This window comes from Pristiophorus japonicus, chromosome 1, assembly GCF_044704955.1.
Source record: "Pristiophorus japonicus isolate sPriJap1 chromosome 1, sPriJap1.hap1, whole genome shotgun sequence".
In the NCBI taxonomy this organism is placed as follows: domain Eukaryota; kingdom Metazoa; phylum Chordata; class Chondrichthyes; family Pristiophoridae; genus Pristiophorus; species Pristiophorus japonicus.
Genome location: NC_091977.1, coordinates 143,607,594 through 143,628,896, shown reverse-complemented (window position 1 = coordinate 143,628,896; position 21,303 = coordinate 143,607,594). Strand labels below are relative to the sequence as shown.

At 45.0% G+C, this 21,303-nt stretch overlaps 1 protein-coding gene across 3 annotated transcripts in view; it reads left to right on the top strand.

Annotated features, from left to right (window-relative positions):
• LOC139265923 (aminopeptidase Q-like) overlaps positions 1-11,938 on the top strand; it is a 352,506-nt gene extending 340,568 nt beyond the window's left edge. For all 3 annotated transcript variants that reach the window (XM_070883537.1, XM_070883528.1, XM_070883519.1), the window contains exons 19-20: positions 9,020-9,098; positions 10,874-11,938. In XM_070883537.1, the coding sequence (XP_070739638.1) occupies positions 9,020-9,098; positions 10,874-11,026 (232 nt within the window). In that variant the 3' untranslated portion in view covers positions 11,027-11,938. The remainder of the gene's footprint in view (positions 1-9,019; positions 9,099-10,873) is intronic.
• Positions 11,939-21,303: the final 9,365 nt, after the last annotated feature.

Here is a 21,303-nt window from a genome sequence, read left to right as displayed (position 1 = left end):
GAGCTTTCAGGCTTGTTTTTTTAACACTTTGTCCTTTTAGAATTATGTTGTAATGTGGCCCTTTTTGATTTCTCTGCCCTCCACTATTACTTATCTGCTTTCTACTTTTTGCTTCTCCCCCCATTTTACTTCCCTCTGTTTCCCTGCATAGATTCCCATCCCCCTGCCATATTATTTTAAACCCTCCCCAACAGCACTAGCAAAAACTCCCCCAGGACATCGGTTCTGGTCCTGCCCAGGTGCAGACTGTTCGGTTTGTACTGGTCCCACCTCCCCAGAACCGGTTCCAATGTCCCAGGAATTTGAATCCCTTCTTGCACCATTCCTCAAGCCACGTATTCATCTTAACTATCCTGCTATTTCTACTCTGACTAGCACATGGCACTGGTAGCAATCCTGCGATTACTACCTTTGAGGTCCTACTTTTTAAGTTAACTCCTAGGTCCCTAAATTCAGCCTGCAGGACCTCATCCCGTTTTTTATCTATATCATTGGTACCTATATGCACCACGACAACTGTCTGTTCACCCTTCCCTTCCAGAATGCCCTGCAGCCGCTCTGAGACATACTTCACCCTTGCACCCTGGAGGCAACATACCATTCTGGAGTCTTGATTGCGGCTGCAGAAACGCCTATCTATTCCCCTTACAATAGAATCCCCTACCACTTTAGCTTTCCCACTCTTTTTCCTGCCCTCCTGTGCAGCAGAGCCACCCATGGTGCCATGAGCTTGGCTGCTGGTGCCTTCCCCTGGTGAGCCATCTCCCACAACAGTATTCAAAGTGGTATATCTGTTTTGGAGGGAGATGACTGCAGGGGACTCCTGCACTACCTTCCTACTCCTGCTCTGACTGATGGTCACCCATCCCCTATCTGTCTTTGTAACCTTTACCTGCAGTGTGACCAACTCACTAAACATCTCACAGGAGCTGCAGCTGGATACACTTCCTGCACACATAGTAGTCAGGGACACGAGAAGTGTCCCTGATTTCCCACATAGCACAGGAGGAGCATGGCATGGGTCTGGGCTCTCCTGCCATGATTTAACCCTTAGATTAACTTAATTTGGCAACAATGCCAAAGGTTTCTTACTGATAAGAAAAAGGGAAAAGATAAAGTAAAAAGAAAGGGCGGAGACGGGCGATGTTTATGGAGGTGAAACTAGGCAGTGTTATTGCTGTGGCTATGTGGTCAAAAGCTCATTTCAGGGTCAAATATGACACTAAGTTGCAAATAGTCTGGTTCAGTCTTAGACAGAAGTTGGAGAGAGGGATTGAGTCGGTGGCTTGGGAATGGAGTTTGTGGTGGGGACCGAAAGTAATGGCTTCGGTCTTCTCAATATTTAGTTGGAAAAAATTTCTGCTCATCCAGAACGAGCCATAAGTAATTTATACCCCTAAGCCTCCATTCTCAGCATCAGTCCATTAACACCTTTGCCAACCCACAGCTCTGAACTTTGTCGTACCCAGTTGCCTGTCAATCAGAAATTGACCCTGCTGCTTACCTGCTTCAGTATGGGGCTTATACTGCATTCCATTTACCACTCTTTTTTCATGGACCCTGACTGCTTTCCCCACCTGGATCCTCTGCTCCCTTCCCTGTGCTCCTTTCCCCATCAAGCTGCTCCACCTCTGGCTCATGGCCATGTGTGAACAACACCATAGGTGATGGACATGGATGGTAGGATCAAAAGTTATATAGGGTCCATTTAAACTGCTTATTAATGTTCTTTGTTTCCTTTAAAATTTCACATAGAACACTTCCACTGCTAAGTTTCCTGTGATGTGTTATCACAGCATTAGTATCCATGCAGGGGTCAATACCAAATGTTGCTTTATATCCTGTTCCCATGGATAAAAATCACAGTGAGAATCCCTGAATACCAAAGCAGTTCTCCTGACCTCAAACACCCTCTTACACACTTCAACTTCACCACAGCAGGTGGGAGAAGCACTGCGCTGATCCTCTCTCCATGTCCTCCCAGACTGAGCCTACTTTCTGTTTGTTCATAGTGTTATGTATTTAACCCCTTGTAACCTGTATTACACAACCACCTGAGGGCCTACCTGTTGGAGTCCCAAAGGATCCCAGCATCCACGGGAGCATGGTATATAAGCAGGCCACCCACAAGGTACCTGCACTCTGGAGTCTCATTAAAGGAGCTAAGGTCACACTTGCTCATTGTACACAGTACTCAGTTTCATCCTTTATTGTGAGCTTATCAATTGGCGACGAGGTAATGAACAACCGCGCAAAAATGCAAAGAACAGTTGGTATCCTGGAGAAATTCTCAGAAGGGATCGATTGGGAGGCCTTCATGGAGAGACTTGACCAATACTTTGTGGCCAACGAGCTGGAAGAGGATGAGAACGCTGCCAAACGAAGGGCGATCCTCCTGTTTGTGGGCAACAAGCTATGGCCTCATGAAGAATCTCCTAGCTCCGGCAAAACCAACAGCTAAATCCTATGAAGAATTGTGTAGCTGGTCCGGGAGCACCTAATTACTAAGGAAAGCATTTTGATGGCGAGGTATCGGTTCTACACATGTCAACGGTCGGAGGGCCAGGAAGTGGTGAGCTTTGTCGCTGAACTAAGGCGCCTTGCAGGACATTGTGAGTTTGAAGGATTCCTAAAACAAATGCTTAGAGACTTTTTTGCACTGGGCATTGGCCATGAGGCAATCCTTCACAAACTGTTAACCATTGAAATTCTGAATCTAAGTAAAGCCATAACTATAGCCCAGGCATTTATGTCCACCAGCAACAACACCAAATAGATTTTGCAGAGCAAAGAAGTTTCGTCCAGTACTATGAACAAAGTAACGTAGTTTTCCAGCAGGAATATACATCACAGAACGCACACGCCGGCTGCTGCTGCCCGACCTCAGATGACCCAGAGTCCGCCATCAATCATTAATGCGAAGTAGTTAACACCTTGTTGGTGTTGTGGAGGTGATCATCGACCCCATCAATGCTACTTCAAGCAGTATGCTTGCAACGGTTGCAGAATAATGGGACACCTCCAGCGAATGTGCAGGCGAGCTGCAAACCCTACAAACCCTGCAAACCCTGCAAACCACCACGTTGCAGAGGAAGATCAATCCACTGTGGATCAGACTGAATCGGAGACTCGAACCAAGGAGACAGAACTGTACGGGGTACACACATTCACCACGAAATGTCCACCAATAATGTTGAAAGTTGAACTGAACAGAATTCCAGTATCGATCGAACTGGACAAGGGTGCGAGTCAGTCCATAATGAGTAAAAAGGCCTTCGACAGGCTGTGGGGCAAAAAGGCACACAGGCCCAAGCTCAGCCCCATTCACACCAAACTAAGGAATTACACCAAGGAACTAATCCCTGTAATTGGTAGTGCAGAAGTCAAAGTCTCCTATGATGGAGCAGTACATGAACTCCCACTGTGGATTGTGCCAGGGGATGACCCCACATTATTTGGCAGAAGCTGGCTGGGAAAAATCCGTTGGAACTGGGATGACATCCGAGCACTGTCGTCTGTCGATGACGCCCAGGTTCTGAACAAGTTTTCGTCTTTGTTTGAGCCAGGCATTGGAAGCTTCTCAGGAGTGAAAGTGCCGATCCATTTGGTTACCGGTACACGACCCATCCACCACAAGGCGGTACCGTATATGATGCGTGAGAAAGTGGAACTTGAGCTGGAAAGGCTGCAGCGAGAAGGCATCATCGCGCCGGTGAAATTCAACAAATGGGCTAGTCCGATTGTCCTGGTACTTAAAGTGGACGGCACGGTCAGAATTTGTGGTGACTATAAAGTAACAATTAACCGTTTTTTGCTACAGGACCAGTACCCGTTACCCAAGGCAGACAGCCTATTTGCGACCCTGGCTGGAGGGAAGAAGTTCACTAAGCTGGACCTGACATCGGCCTACATGACGCAGGAGCTGGAGGAGTCTTTGAAAGGCCTCACCTGCATCAACACGCACCAATTCTGTTCATCTATAACAGATGCCCGTTCGGGATTCGATCGACCACAGCAATCTTCCAATGGAACATAGAGAGCCTGCTAAAGTCGGTTCCTCGCACCGTGGTTTTCCAGGACGACATACTGGTTGCAGGTCGGGATACCATCGAACACTTGCAGAACCTGGAAGGAATTCTTAGTCGGTTGGTTTGCGTGGGGCTCAGGTTGAAATGCTCGAAATGCATTTTTCTGGTGCAGGAGGTCGAGTTCTTGGGAAGAAGAATCGCAGCAGACAGCATCAGACCCACCGACACCAAGAGAGAGGCCATCAAGAACGCGCCGAGACCACAGAATGTGACGGAGCTGCGGTCGTTCCTGAGATTCTTTAACTATTTCGGTAATTCACTACCTGGGTTAAGCACCCTGCTAGAAACCCTGCATGCGCTACTGCGCAAGGGAGACGACTGGGTCTGGGGGAATTCACAAGAGGCTGCCTTTGAGAAAGCTAGAAATCTATTGTGTTCAAATAAACTGCTTGCCCTGTATAACCCTTGTAAACGATTAATGCTAGCATGCGATGCGTCATCATATGGGCTCGGGTGTGTGTTACAAAAGGCTAACGAATCAGAGATTTTGCAACCGGTCGCTAATGCATCCAGAAGTTTGTCCAAGGCCGAAAGGGCCTACAGCATGATTGAAAAAGAGGCTTTGGCGTGCATTTACGGGGTAAAAAAAATGCATCAGTACTTATTTGGCCTCAAGTTTGAGCTTGAAACTAACCACAAGCCGTTCATATCGCTGTTCTCTGAGAACAAAGGGATTAACACCAATGCCTCTGCCCGGATCCAAAGATGGGCGCTCACGCTGTCGGCATACAACTATGTAATCCGCCACAGACCGAGCACAGAGAACTGCGCAGATGCTGTCAGTCGGCTGCCATTTCCCACCACCGGGTGGGAAATGGCACAGTCAGCGAACTTGCTCATGGCAATGGATGCATTCGAGAATGAGAAGTCCCCCGTCACGGCCCGCCAGATCAGGATCTGGACCAGCCAGGATCCTTTACTGTCCTTGGTAAAAAATTGTGTCCTCCATGGGAGCTGGTGCAGCGTGGCGGCGGAGATGCAGGAGGCGATTAAGCCATTCCACAGGCGCAAAGACGAAAGGTCCCTGCAGGCGGACTGTCTGTTGTGGGACAATCACGTGGTCTTGCCCAAGAAAGGCAGAGATATGTTCATATGTGAACTGCACAGCACCCACCCAGGCATCGTAATGATGAAAGCCATAGCCAGATCCCATGTATGGTGGCCCGGCATCGACTCAGATTTAGAGTCATGCGTGCGCCAGTGCAACACTTGCTCTCAGTTGAGCAATGCACCCAGAGAGGCACCGCTAAGTTTGTGGTCGTGGCCCTCCAAACCATGGTTGAGGATCCACATGGACTATGCGGGCCCATTTCTAGGCAAAATGTTTTTGGTTGTCGTGGACGCTTACTCAAAATGGATTGAATGTGCGATAATGTCTGCAAGCACGTCCACCGCCACTATTGAAAGCCTACGAGCCATGTTTGCCATGCACGGCCTGCCTGATGCCCTGGTCAGCGACAATGGGCCGTGTTTCACCAGTGCTGAATTCAAGGAATTCATGACCCGCAATGGGATCAAGCACATCACATTTGCCATGTTCAAGCCCGCATCTAACGGCCAGGCAGAGCGGGCAGTTCAGACCATCAAGCAAGGCTTGAAATATTTGTCAGAAGACTCCCTGCAGACCTGGCTATCCTGAGTGCTGTTATCTACCGCACCAGACCCCACTCACTCACCGGAGTTCCCCCAGCCGAGCTGTTCATGAAAAGAGTGCTCAAAACAAGGCTCTCTCTTGTTTACCCTGATCTCCATGATCATGTGGAGGGCAGGCGGCATCAACAACGTGTGTACCATGACCGTGCAAATTTGTCATGCAATATTGAGATCAATGATCCTGTGTTTGTAATCAGTTATGGAAATGGTCCCAAATGGCTCGCTGGCATGGTCACAGCCAAAGAGGGGAATAAGGTGTTTCAGGTCAAATTGGCCAATGAACTAACGTACAGAAAACATTTGGACCAAATCAAATTGTGGTTCACCAACAACTACGAACAAACCGAAGAAGATACCACCAACTTTGAGCCTCCAACACACACACAAGTGGCAACTGATATCATGGTTGATCACAAAGCCGAACTCACCATCCCCAGCAGCCCGGCAAGGCCGGCTGGCCAGCAGCCCAGTGAAGAACGAACCAACTCACCCACACGCGCATTTGTACCGAGACAATCGACAAGGGAGCGAAAAGCCCCAGATCGTCTCACCTTGTAAATAAGTGTACTATTGACTTCACGGGGGAGTGATGTTATGTATTTAACCCCTTGTAACCTGTATTACACTACCACCAGAGGGCCTACCTGTTGGAGTCCCAAGGGATCCCAGCATCCCTTGGGAGCACAGTATCTAAGCAGGCCATCCACGAGGTACCTGCACTCTGGAGTCTCATTAAAGGAGCTAAGGTCACACTTGCTCATTGTACACAGTACTCAATTTCATCCTTTATTATTAGTTTATCACATAGCGTACCCTTTACTCATTAGATGTTAATTGGATGATCAATCATACCACCGATAACAACTTGTACTGCTTCATCAGAGAATCTTGCCTCTCATTGTTGCTTTATCTGCTCTGTTTGAAGTTTTGCTTTATCATTGGATTTAAGGGTACTAGGTATCTTTTGTGGATACCATGAAGAGCCCCAGCAGCTCTTAATAAGTAATCACCCCATTATTTGAGGTAAATTTTGAATAGCTGATCCATGTCCTCACACTATAACGCATCCTATCTTGCAACATATTATGCTGAGAATCGCATGTTATGGATCATGCAGTAAAGTCAGTTTACATCTTTTAAATCATGCATGAAAAAATAATTTTGACATCAGTCTTTCTTGATCTCCAAATCTTTTAAAGGACATTTTTTTTAAATTGTATTCAACGAAGGATGTTAGTGGTGAGGAATAGAACAGTTTCTATTTTGGGTATCAGTGGCTATATTTTCTTCATTTTATACTCGGACTTAATTTTTTTGCTTATATTAAGGACCTGCGAAAAATATTATCACCAGTAACAAATACTCATCAGGTCAAGTATAGCATGGTTAGATACAGAGCATAGCACTCTTTACTCTTTAACATAGGCCTCAGCCCCCAACCTCAAAATGTGTACCAATTGACATATTTCCATTTCCAACACTAGCCATCTGAGGCATCTCTGAGAATGCCTATTCATATAGTGCTGAGTTGTCAGTAAGTTTGTGCTCTGAGGCCATAGCCAGTAGGAACTAGTTTAAGTTTGCCCAAACTAATTTCGTGCAAGGCTGTTACCACCAGTAGTTTGAGAAGATTTTCATATCATCTCTCTGTGCTGGATTCAAATCCAGATCCTGGAGGTGAAATGCTGCTGTCTAATTAATTGATGTTGTTCCTTTCATGTCCTCAGTATGTCCCAAATTGCTTCACAACTCATGAATATATTTGTGAAATTTAGTCACATGAGGTGAATGACCAGATCATTTTGTAAGTGTAATTGGTTAAGGGAAGATTGTTGGTCAAAACATCAGGAGGACTCCCTGCTCCTCTTCAAATAATGTAAGGGAACATTTATGTCCACCTAAACCACAGAGGGGTCCTCAGTTCAGTGTTCCTTCCAAAAGAGAGCATTTCCAGCAATACAACAATCCTTCGGTACTGCATGAGTCTACGTTATGCATTAAATTCCTGGATGGGGCTTGAAAGCACAGCCTTCTGAATGAGATGCAAGAATGATACCAACTGAGGCAAGATGACACTGATAGTATTCTTTAGATAAAATTGTTGTTGTATAAATTACAGAATCTATTATTAGGGACGTGGTAACGGGGCACTTAGAAAATTGTAATATGATTAGGCAGAGTCAACATGGTTTTATGAAAGGGAAATCATGTTTGACAAATCTGTTAAAGAGTTTCTTGAAGATGTAACGAGGAAGATGGATAAGGGGGAACCAGTGGATGTAGGTTATTTGAATTTTCAAAAAGCATTCAATAAGGTGCCACACAGATTCAGCAAACAATTAGGAAAGCAAGTGATGTAAAGTCCTTACACAATACCACAAATCCACACGAGGCACATTCTATGGACAAGGTCACTCCATGACCTGAACCTTTATTCACAGGACCAAGAAGTGATGACCCTGCGTGGGACCTCCCTTTATATACCTGGGTGACCAGGTGAGGAGTGACTCCCACAAGTTAAGCCCCTGTGGTCAAGGTGTGCATTTCTTACATATATACAGTATTGCACTGTTGTTACATAAAGGTTACATACATGACAAATGGTATGTTTGATTTTGTTACAAAGGGATTAGAATATACGAGTAAAGAAGTCTTACTAAAATTATACAGGGCATTGGTGAGACCACGCCTGGAGTACAGTGTACACTTCTGGTCTCCTTATCTAAGGAAAGACATACTTGCCTTAGAGGGATTGCAGCAAAGGTTCACTAGACTGGTTCCTGGGATTAGGGGACTGCTCTATCAGGAGAAATTGAGTAGACGAGGCTTATATTCCCTAGAGTTTATAAGCTGATCTAATTAAAACATATAAAATTCTTAAGGGGCTTGACAGGTTTAACGCTGAGAAAATGTTTCCCCTGGCTGGGGTATCTAGAACGCGGGGTCACAGTCTCAGAATAAGGGGTTGGTCATTTCGGACTGAGATGAGGAGAATTTTCTTCACTCAAAGGGGTGTAGATCTTGGAATTCTCTAACCCAGAAAGCTGTGGATTCTCAGTCGTTGAGTATATTCAAGACAGAGGTCGATAAATTTTGAGGAACTAAGGGAATCAAGGGATATGGATATCGTGCAGAAAGGTGGAGTTGAGGTAGATCAGCCATGATCTAGTTGAATGGCAGAGCAGGCTCAAAGAAACAAATGGCCTACTCCTGCTCCTATTTCTTATGTTCTTATGTTCTTATTTATATTTAAAATTACTTTTGTCCTTCTATTGTAGGTATACAAATGACTTTGCACTGCAATCTTTATTCTTCACATTGGCTGAAGGATTATCAACTGATTTTGAACTCGAAGAGGTATGAGAGTTTGATAAAAGCTTTGCAAATGTAGATGCTTTATGTTTACTATTAAATACAATATTTGAAAATGGCCAAACTAGTTAAAAATATAACAATAAACTCCAGAGCCAAAATCTGAGAGTAACATCTAAACCCAAGTGTGGAAGTACAACAAATCTTCAGTTATAACAACAACAAGCCTTATTTAGCACCTTAAACATAAAAAAGTCGCAACTTACTTCACAAAAGGTGTAAAGTCAAAACTGGACGCTAAGCCAAACAACAACAACAACAACTTATATTGATATCGTGCCTTTAACGTAGTGAAACGTCCCAAGGCGCTTCACAGCAATATTACGTGCTAATAATTTGACACTGAGCTGCATATATAGAAATTAGCGCAGGAGCTTGGTCAAAGAGGTATATTTTAAGGAGCGTCTTGAAGGAGGAAAGAAAGGTAGAGAGGTGGAGTGGTTTCGCTGGGATGTGGGACTGGAGGAGATTACAGAGATAGGGAGGGAAGAGGCCATAGAGTGATTTGAAAATAAAGATCAGAATTTTTTAATCGAGGCGTTGCTTAACCGGAAGCCAATGTAGGTCAGTGAGGACAGGGATGATGGGTGAGCAGGACTTGGTGCGAGTTAGGACATGGGCAGCAGAGTTTTGGATCACCTCTAGTTTACGTAGGGTAGAATGTGGGAGGCCAGCCAGGAGTGCATTGGAATAGTCAAGTCTAGAGATAACAAAGGCATGGATGAGGGTTTCATCAGCGGATGAGCTGAGGCAAGGGCGGAGAGGGGTGATGTTACAGAGGTGGAAATACACGGTCTTAGTTATGCTGCGAATATATGGTCGAAAGTTGTTTTCATGGTCAAATATGACACCAAAGTTGCAAACAGTCTGGTTCAACCTCAGACAGGAGTTGGGGAGAGGGATGGAGTCAGTGTCTAGGGAACAGAGGTTGTGGCAGGAACCAAAAACAATGGCTTTGGTCTTCCCAATATTTAATTGGAGAAAATTTCTGTTCATCCAAAACATGGATGTCGGACAAGCTGTCTGACAAAGAAGGAAATATTAGGAACAGTGACCAAAGCATGGCCAATGGAGTGTGTTTTAAGGAGGGTCTTAAAGATGGTGGAGTGGTGGAGGAAATTTAAGAGTGAGAGGGTGAAGCAGATCAGGCATATCTACCAATGATGGGGTGAAGGGCAGGGAGATACATCAGAGGCTGGAGTCAGAGAAAGGGAGAGTTTGGGGGTGGGGGGATGTGCAATACTAGAGGAGGTTACCGAAAGAGGGAGGGATGGGGCTATGAATGAATTTAAACACAAGGGTGAGAGTTTTAAATTTAAGACGTTGGGAACCAGAAGCCAATGTCTGTTAGCAAGAACATGGCTGATGGGCAACTGGGACAATGCAGGATAGGAGACAAGCAATGTCGTTTTAGATGATCTGACGTTTACAGAGGCTGGTGAATGGGAGATGGCTAGGAGTGTATAAGAATACTGATGTCTAGAGGTGAGAAAGACATGGATAAGGGTTTCAGCAGCAGACAGGCTGATGTGACGCAGAGACTCTCTGTGTGGGAAATAACTTTGTCTCTTCCTAGTACTTTTCCCCAGCTAGATGTTAAAGAGCTTAGCAGAGTAGAAAAATGCCTCTTTTGTACTGATTACTGTGATTTTTCTCAAGTACTCCTAAACAAAGTAGCAATCGCTAATATGTTATTAAACCCACAGTAAACACATTTTCATGACTCAGTTTATTCCTACATTTATATGCTTCTTTTATAGTTTGAATTATTCCTGAACAGTACCACTGATGAAGGAAAATGGTCAACAATGCTTGACGAGCTCATCAAAGAATCACGAGAGAGTTTGAATTTGAAGAAGAAAATTCATACTCAAGTTCACAATTGGTTGAGTGAAAATGTACCTGCAGATTAAAACAACATTTAAAAAATTTCAGGAACACCAAAAAGATCCATAGGTGCCCATCCTTTTTTCACAAATCAATCTTAGCCATCTACTTTTGCAATATATCCTCCAAAGGTCTCTTTAACTCATTTACACTGACTGCTTCAATTGCCTTTCCTATTAATTTATTGCCAAATTCTATTGTTATTTGAGTGTAAACGATATGCTTGACTTTCCTTCCACTAATAATTTCTTAATTTTAGCACGTTCCTTGGCATCTAATCCTTCACCCTAATGAACAATAAACTGTGCTCAATGTTTTTCTTTCCTTTCATAATCTAGAAAATGTCAGTAAGATTACCTCAGAGTTTCATCTTCTCTAAAGAAAGAAAGCAAGGCCAATTCCCTTAACTTTATATCTGATTTACAGGATTATCTATGTTGCTCACCTCTGTTAACCTCACAAGAGCACTACTATTCTTCCTGTGATTAAGTGATCAGAAGTGCACAAAATACTTCAGATGGGATCTAACCATCATCATCATTGGCGGTCCCTCGTATCGAGGATGACTTGCTTCCACGCCAAAAAGGGATGAGTTCACAGGTGTTTCAATGAAGGACCTAATATTCCAGGTCCCGAACTACATGTTGAAGGTTGGAGGATGTCTGTATGTGGATTTTTTTGGGCTTGATAGAGGTGGGTCTTGGTCCAGTGGCAAGGATTAACCAAGACGATTGGAGACCAGCTCTGCTGCACGGTCCTAGTGCGCACACATATCGCAGTGTGGGCTGGCCTGTGCTGCCCCTGGGCCATTGCCTCTTGTGGGCCCCGAACTCATGCTGGACCCCGATCACATTGCTCTGCAATCTCTCGCCGCACCTCCGCCCCGACCTCGTCGCTCCTTCGCCACTCCCAATGTACTTGCCTACGCTCCAATCAGCGACGTGGATTTTGGTGACGTCCAATCCAGTCACCCTCTTCACAGCCGTCGCTCTCCTGCATGAGCACGCGCTGTACCTTGAAGTGGCATGCTCCACACTGCTTCTTCTTCAAGGCCCCAACTCGCTGCTGATGGTCGGGACACACTGCAGGGTATCGGCACCGTCACACCGCGAGTCACTGCAGGGTATTGGCACCGTCACAGCATGAGCGGTGTGATGCTATGCCATGACCATCAGCAGCAGGTAGGGGACCCAAAATGGAGCAACGCGGCACTGGCATTCAGTGTGGCGGCCCACTGTATAACACTGGGGTACAGTAATTGTGGGTACAGGTCTGACACTAGGGACAGCAGTAATTTGGTTTAACCAATGCCTTAAATAGCAACACTATGACCTCTTTCAATTGTATACCATCAATCTGCTAATGCGATCCATTGCCTTATTTGGTTGATTCCAGAGATGAGGGGGTAGACTTATGAGGAAAGGTCGAGTAGGTTGCTCCTCTACCCATTGGAATTCAGAAGAATGAGAGCTGAACTTATCGAAACGTAGAAGATTATGAGGGGGCTTGACAAGGTGGATGCAGAGAAGATGTTTCCACTAATAGGGGAGACTAGAACTAGAGGGCATAATCTTAGAATAAGGGGCCGCCCATTTAAAACTGAGGAGGAATTTCTTCTCCCAGAGAGTTGTAGATCTGTGGAATTTGTTGCCTCAGAGCGCTGTGGAAGCTGGGTCATTGAATAAATTTAACATAGTTTCTTAACCGATAAGAGAATAAGGGGTTATGGGGAGTGGGCAGGGAAGTGGACCTGAGACCATGTTTGGATCAGCCATGATCATATTAAATGGCAGAGCAGGCTCAAGGGGCCGTATGGCCTACTCCTGCTCCTATTTCTGATGTTCTTACATTCTTATTTGTCTTTTTTGCTGTCACTGTGCTTACCGTTTCTTAGATTTATCCACTATAACCCCAAGATTTCTTTCTTGATCATAACTTTCCAATTAACATAGATTTAGTCTTTTGATTATTTGTTTTTGTATTAACCATTTCACACTTAGCCATCTGCCATGATCAGGCCATTACCCAAAAGATCTAAATCCTTCTGACGCTGATTTAAGATATCCTGATTATTTGTGTGGCCTCCTATTTTGATACCATCTCAAACATTGGAAATTTAGTTTGCTATACTCTCATTTAAGTCATTAAAAACAGCAAAAATCCTAAGATTCATACCTGGGGTACCCCACCTGTTGCTTCAACAGTTGTAAAGCTCCTTTTTATGGGCACCCTGAAGTAAATGTTTATCTTTAGCTTTCTCAGTACAATGCTTCACACACCAGGAGCATATATCAGGAATTCCGGTTTTACATCCCTTAATTTGAGCCCGAATTCTTTATATGCATTCGGGGCAAGAAAAACTTAGAAAGGATCATTAAAGACAAAAATCTATCCCTCTCAGTTTTCTCTTTTTAAAGCCAATTTTCTATTTGGCACCATATGTTCCATTATTTATTACCGTGGCTTTTAATTACTAAAAAGGAACCTTCTTGAAAGCTTTCTGAATATCCGAGTGTATACTGTCATGTATGTAGACCATGTATACCAACTGTATAGTCGTATAAGATGTACCACCAGAGGGCGCTGCGGTTGGAGACCTGAGGGTCACCTGCCTAGGTGTGCAGGGCCCAGTATAAAAGGCTGCCCACCATGCATGTGTCTCACTCTGGAGTTACAATAAATGGGACTAAGGTCACAACAGCTCAAGTACAATACCAGACCTCGTGGAGTCATTCATGAGTATTAAAGACATAACAACTGGCGACCGAGACTACAAACTTTCACGCAAAAAAAATGACTAAAGTTGGTGCATTAGAAAAGTTCTCAGAGGGTGAAGATTGGGAAGCCTTTATGCAGCGGCTCGACCAATATTTCGCAGCTAACGACCTGGTAGGCGATGATCCGGCCATGCTGGCAGATAAGCGCCGAGCTATCCTGTTGACCAGTTGTGGGCCCGTGGTCTACGGCCTCGTCAGGGACTTGCTTGCACCAGACAAAACAACGACCAGATCATACGAGGAGCTGAAAGTGCTAATTCGGGACCAACTCAAACCGAAGGAGAGCATCCTTACAGCCAAGCATCGATTTTATACACACCGCCGCCCCGAGAGCCAGGAAATCGCGAAGTATGCTGCCGACCTAAGGAGGCTGGCAGGACCGTGTGAATTCGGCGCATCCCTCACCGATGCGTTATGGGACATCTTTGTAATTGGCATCGGTATGAGGCCCTTCTTCACAGGCTACTGTCTGCTGAAACCACCGTCACTCTGCAGAAAGCCATCAGCATCAGCCAGGCGTTCATAACCTCAAGCTGCAGCTTCAAGCAGATGATGACTCACTCTCAGGACTCAAACCCGGCAAGTACCGTAAATAGAATGGCACCTTTCACAGGCAGAACTGTTGAACGTGAATCTGCTCAGGGCAGAGTGTACAGGCCCCCGAGTCCTTGAACTCAGAGTCCGCCAAGGGATACAAACGTAAGTCGAGTAGCACCGTGCTGGCGTTGCAGAGGTAATCACAGGGTTCATCAGTGTCGGTTCAGAGACTATGTGTGCAAAGGCTGCAGCACAAAGGGCCACCTCCAGCGAATGTGCAAAGAGCTGTGACACACCACATGGAAGAGGAGTCAGCAGATGGCTGTGAATCCAGCGCGGATTACGAGGAGATGGCTAGAGAGGCAGCTCAGTCCCAGGATGAAGTGTATGGAGTATATACCTGCACCACAGATTGTCCTCCAGTGACAATGGAAGTCGAGATAAATTACGTTCCAGTCTTCATGGAAGTGGAAATGGGGGTGAGTCAGTCAGTAATGAGCCAGGAAGCCTTTGAGAGGCTATGGAATGATCAAGCTGAACGACCCAAGCTGGTCCCGGTTCAGGCAAAGCTGCGCACCTACACCAAGGAACTGATATCAGTTGTTGGTAGTGTGGATGTAAGTGTATCCCATGATGGCGCGGTGCACAATTTACCATTGTGGATTGTTTCAGGTGATGGACCAACGCTACTTGGAAGAAGATGGATGGGGAAGATTCATTGGAACTGGGAAGACTTCATCCCTCCAGTGATCGACATCCCCCGTGCTCAGAGGCAGAGCAAACCCCCACCTTCGGTTGGACCAGGCATCGGAGAGCAGATCCGCGCAGCCCCCGAGGCACAGACCGCTCATCACGACTGCGTGACGATGATCCGGCCGAGACGACCCGAACGCACCTTCCCGGTTTCAGTGGCAGGACTCCTGGGGAGGAAGATTGGATCCGAGGGCGCCTTCCCAGCTTCAGTGGCAGAATCCCTGGGAAAGAAGATCGTGGCAGTCGTCATCATGGACAGGGAAAAGATGGCGTCCAAACCACGAGGTGCCGTGCTAATGGAGCAACGACATGGTTCCATGCAAGGAAGACGATTGGGGTAAAAGTAGTAAGGCCATTTTAAAGGAGGCCAGCAACCCGCCGTTTTTGAATGAACTGCTTGAAATTTGTAACCAATGTAAAAGTCCAGCTGTAACGAGCAAAATGTTGTTGAGTGATGTTGGGTGCAAATTGCAATCAGCCAATGTAGTGGGCGAACACCTAACGGTCATATACAGGTCCAACGGACTACCCAATGCTGTAGCCTGCGCCCTCGGGACCAGAACGATGTATCATAAAGTGTCCCCACAGCTGACAGAAGTAGACAAGCCGCAGAGTAAACGATCCCCGGAGAGCAGAGGCACCGGTAGCGATACCCTGCCTCAGATGGATTTAACATTGCAGGCACCCGATGGCATGAACCACCACGGGCCAGAAACAGTAAGCTGAGCCTATCTTCGCAGTCGGCTACCATCGTCCACCACCCGGGTGGAAAAGGCACAGCCCACAAACCCACTTGCCACCACGGCAATGCCCAAGAGCGAAGGGTCACCCGCAACGGTTCCTCCGAACGGAACCTGGACCAGCCAGGATCCCAAACTAGAGAGTGCTCACAACGGTAGCCTCAAGGAAATCGAGTCAGCAGTCCCCTGCGGACTGCTAGACAAGACAAGGCAGCCCCACCGTCGCTTAGACGAAATGCTCACTCACTCAGACCGCTTCCCAGGGAACAGCAGCGAAACTGTACAAACGAAAAGGACAGGGAGGTCACAGACACATCAGCTGTCTTTGGGCCTGCCCGATACTAGGGGTAATGGCAAGAGCCCTGAGATCTGGCAACTCGAGCAAAATGAGCTCACCTCGCCCACAGACCCACTAGCATGGGGCACTGCGCCACCACCAGACGACCCGGATCTCATCTGCCGTGTTGGAACTAAACTGTCCTTGTGTACCTGTCCTGATATACCTGTACTGATCATGTAAATGTACCACACAAAAAGAAACGCAACTGTAATTCACCCAACAAATGTACCAAGATGTAAATGTAAAATCCATGTGATGAACTTGAATGCAACTTGCATGTAACGGGCCATTAACATGATCTCTGTGTGGGGGGAGAATGGAGTAGTCATGGACTCACAATCAGAAACCACAGGGACCTCCACTGGCAACAAATCTCACTACCAACCCACCCAAGCTGGAAGCGGCCCTCCAATGGTCAACCAGGAAGAGCAAAGCCCAGGTCACCGTCAATGTATGAGTCAATTTGCATTAAAGACTTGGGGGGAAGTGATGTCATGTGTGTAGACCATATATATTAACTGTATAGTCATATAAGGTGTGCCACCAAAGGACACTGGGTGGGAGAACTGAGGGTCACCTGCATAGGTATGCAGGGCCCAGTATAAAAGGCTGCTCACTATGCTTGTGCCTCACTCTGGAGTTACAATAAATGGGACTAAGTTCACAACAGCTCAAGTACAATACTAGTGGAGTCATTCATAAGAGTATTAAAGACATAACATATAATATCAAATACATTTCTTCTGCACACTCTGCCATTAATTACTTCTAAAGATTCCATAACATTAGCTATAGAAGACCTTGTTTGAATCCATGCTGACTGTCCTTTAATAAATTGTGCTTTTTCAAGTATTAAAACAGAAAATGCTCGAAATGCTCTGCAGGTCAGACAGCATCTGTGGAGAGAGAAACAGCGCTAACATTGCAGGTCGATGATCCTTCGTCAGAACTGGAAAAAGTTAGAGATGTAACAGGTTTTTAAACAAATCTAGGGGGAGGGGAGGAAAGAACAAAAGGAAAGGTCTGTGATAGGGTGGAAGACAGATGAGACTAAGAGACAAAAGGGATGATGGTGCAAGGCAAAAGGAGATGGTAATGGGACAAGTTAAGAAACAAAAGATGAGTCTCGATAGGGTTTAAATGGGGATAGCAGAATCATCAACAGCTGCTGTGGGAAAGAGAATAAAACAGAAAAAAAGAAAAAAATAGTGTAGAGGTTATGGTCTATAATTGTTGAACTCGATGTTGAGTCCAGAAGGCTGTAAAGTACCTAAACAAAAGATGAGGTGCTGTTCCTCGAGCTTGTGTTGAGCTTCAATGGAACAGTGTAAGAGGCCGAGGATGGAGAGGTCAGAGCGGGAGTGCAGCGGAGAATTAAAGTGACCGCTTTGCAGAACACCTCCGTTCAGTCCGTAAGCGTGACCTCGAACTTCCGGTCGCCTGTCACTTAAATTCAATGTTTCACCTGCTAACTTTCTTTCACTTGTTTTTGCAAGTCTTTGTAATGTACAAGATAAACCAGGTGTGAGAAACATTGAATTAGAATCAATTTCAAATTGTATCTTCATTGTATTTTCAGAATCAAGGACACTGTAAAGTTTATCTATCTTCTATGAAATTCTGTACATGAAGTGGTTTAAAAAGTATTTTTATCGAGTACCCAGTTTATACTGTTGATAAATAACTTATCAACCCGAGGAACCAGCATTAAATTAGATCTGTATTGCTTTGGGCTATTGTAATTAAAGTATTTAATAAAATTAAAATCATAGTTGTGAACTATTCAATTTATAAAGTTTCAATTTGCCTTGTTAATTATCCAATACTCTTTCACAAATAAAGCTGAAAGATTGCAATGACTGCCATAGGGTTACAGGAATAACTTTTAACTATTACTATTATGAGTCTTGGCATAAAATCGAGTATATAAGTCACATTTGTATCAGTCTGTCTATTTTATACTTGAATTTTCCTAAAAATGTGTTTGAAAATCTGTAGAAGTCACCATTTATATTGTTGTAAAGAAAACAACATTTTGTACTCAGCCCAGGACAATGGTTTTAAAACATAGAAACATAGAAAATAGGTGCAGGAGTAGGCCATTCGGCCCTTCGAGCCTGCACCGCCATTCAATAAGATCATGGTTGATCATTCACCTCAGTACCCCTTTCCTGCTTTCTCTCCATACCCCTTTAGCCGTAAGGGCCATATCTAGCGCCCTCTTGAATATATCCAATAAACTGGCATCAACAACTCTCTACGGCAGGGAATTCCACAGGTTAACAACTCTCTGAGTGAAGAAGTTTCGCCTCATCTCAGTCCTAAATGGTCTTCCCCTTATCCTAAGACTGTGTCCCCTGGTTCTGGACTTACCCAACATCGGGAACATTCTTCCTGCATCTAACCTGTCCCGTCCCGTCAGAATCTTATACGCTTCTATGAGGTCCCCTCTCATCCTTCTAAACTCCAGTGTATATAGGCCCAGTTGATCCAGTCTCTCCTCACATGTCAGTCCAGCCATCCCGGGAATCAGTCTGGTGAACCTTTACTGCACTCCCTCAAAGCAAGAACGTCCTTCCTCAGATTTGGAGACCAAAACTGAACACAATATTCCAGGTGAGGCCTTACCAAGGCCCTGTACAACTGCATTAAGGCTTCGGTGCTCCTATACTCAAATCCCCTAGCTATGAAGGCCAACATACCATTTTCCTTCTTCATCGCCTCCTGTACCTGTATGCCAACTTTTAATGTCTGATGAACCATGACACCCAGGTCTCGTTGCACCTCCCCTTTTCCTAATCTGCCGCCATTCAGATAATATTCTGCCTTTGTGTTTTTGCTACCAAAGTGGATAACCTCACATTTATCTACATTATACTGCATCTGCCATGCATTTGCCCACTCACCTAACCTGTCCAAATCACCCTGCAGCCTCTGAGCATCCTCCTCACAGCTCACACCGCCACCCAATTTAGTGTCATCTGCAAACTTGGAGATATTACACTCAATTCCTTCATCCAAATCATTCATATATATTGTAAAGAGTTGGGGTCCCAGCACTGAGCCCTGCAGCACTCCACTAGTCACTGCCTCCCATTCCGAAAAGGACCCGTTTATCCCGACTCTCTGCTTCCTGTCTGCCAACCAATTCTCTATCCACGTCAGTACATTACCCCCAATACCATGTGCTTTGATTTTGCACACCAATCTCTTATGTGGAACCTTGTCAAAGGCCTTTTGAAAGTCCAAATACACCACATCCACTGGTTCTCCCTTGTCAAATCTACTAGTTATATCCTCAAAAAATTCCAGAAGGTTTGTCAAGCATGATTTCCCTTTCATAAATCCATGCTGACTTGGACCGATCCTGTCACTGATTTCCAAATGCGCTGCTATTTCATCCTTAATAAATTGATTCCAACATTTTCCCCACTACTAATGTCAGGATAACCGGTCTATAATTACCTGTTTTCTCTCTCCCTTCTTTTTTAACAAGTGGTGTTACATTAGCTACCCTCCATTCCATAGGAACTGATCCAGAGTCGATAGACTATTGGAAAATGATCACCAATGCACCCACTATTTCTAGGGCCACTTCCTTAAGTACTCTGGGATGCAGACAATCAGCTCCCAGGGATTTATCAGCCTTCAATCCCATCAATTTCCCCAACACAATTTCCTGCCGAATAAGGATATCCTTCAGTTCCTCCTTCTCACTAGACCTTTGTCCCCTAGTACCTCTGGAATGTTATTTGTGTCTTCCTTCGTGAAGACAGAAGACAGAACCAAAGTATTTGTTCAACTGGTCTGCCATTTCTGAAATTCCACTTGGTTACTTATGTTGCTACTGCGCCCCTCAGATGGAATTTGTGCCCAACGATGCTGTACAGAACTAACCCTGCATATCATTTGGTGGTTTATTAGTAAAAATCCCTTAATATGGACTTATTGTGCTGGGGAGCTTGGAAATTAGCAGTGCTGCCTTTAAAAAGGAAATAATTGCTGAAGACTGCAGCAGCAGTCTGGGGACCAACTTTCTGCCAGATGAGGTAACTGTCAGGTATATGTCATGAAGGGTTCATAGAAGAAAACTTCAAAAACAAGCTTCACATACCAAGTGGAAGAAGGTAACAGTGGCACTGACTGCTACCTCTTTCATACCTAGGACTAAAGACCAGTGCCAGAAGAAGTTCAATGATCTGATGATGCATGACAGGGTAACACACCGGCTGCTCTCCCTTTTCTTCCTTGGACACCATGAGCACCAGTACACAATTCATCGTCTAAGATGAATAGCTACACAAAGAATGCTTTACACTACGCTTTGGATAAGGAGGGCACTAACTTGGGATCATACAATATGTGTCATCATCTCCCAAACAGCAATTACCCCTACCTCCAATTTATCAGGATGGGAGAACCCAGAACAAGACATTTTACGATGTAAAAGGCCATATATAAATGCAAGTTGTTGTTGTTGAATGTACAATGTATAACAACTTACAAAGGTTCCTACATGTTGAAGCCAGGAATCATCAGGATCTTAACTGGGCAACTTTGGTGGCTAGGTATGTCTGAAGGGGCTCAGGCATATGGTCCAGATCATGTAGAGTTGTAGCCTAATGTTCCCTGCAAATTTCACCAGATCAAAAGGTTTGGATGCTTTGGAGGCAGAGCACATGGAGGAGAGCATCATGATGACCTACACTCAGAGGACTCCTTAGTAACTGTTGCAAGGGACATCGAGTGCACATCTTATCACTGAACTCTTCTCTTCTGCGTAACGCAGGCTACATTTACCTCTTTCCAATAAATGGACACTCTAAATCCAGAACCGATCTTGCAATGTGACAACACATCAGCACTCATTGCCCCTATATGACCATACCATTCATCATCGCTTGATTGAATGGCCCAGAATTTCCTGGAAAGTTTCAATGTAACGGTAATGTGAAAGTGGTGTTTCACTGGGTTTATTTTTGCAAGAAAATTTGTACAAAACTGATTTACACCAGTTTTACGCTATGCACGAATTTCCTCAATTGTTTATGTCATTTCTGAGAGACACCAGCAAAACCCTCTGCAGCTCATTTACATAGCTCCACCCCCATGCAAACGACCATGTCACGTTGGAATTATACAATCTGTGGCAGGAA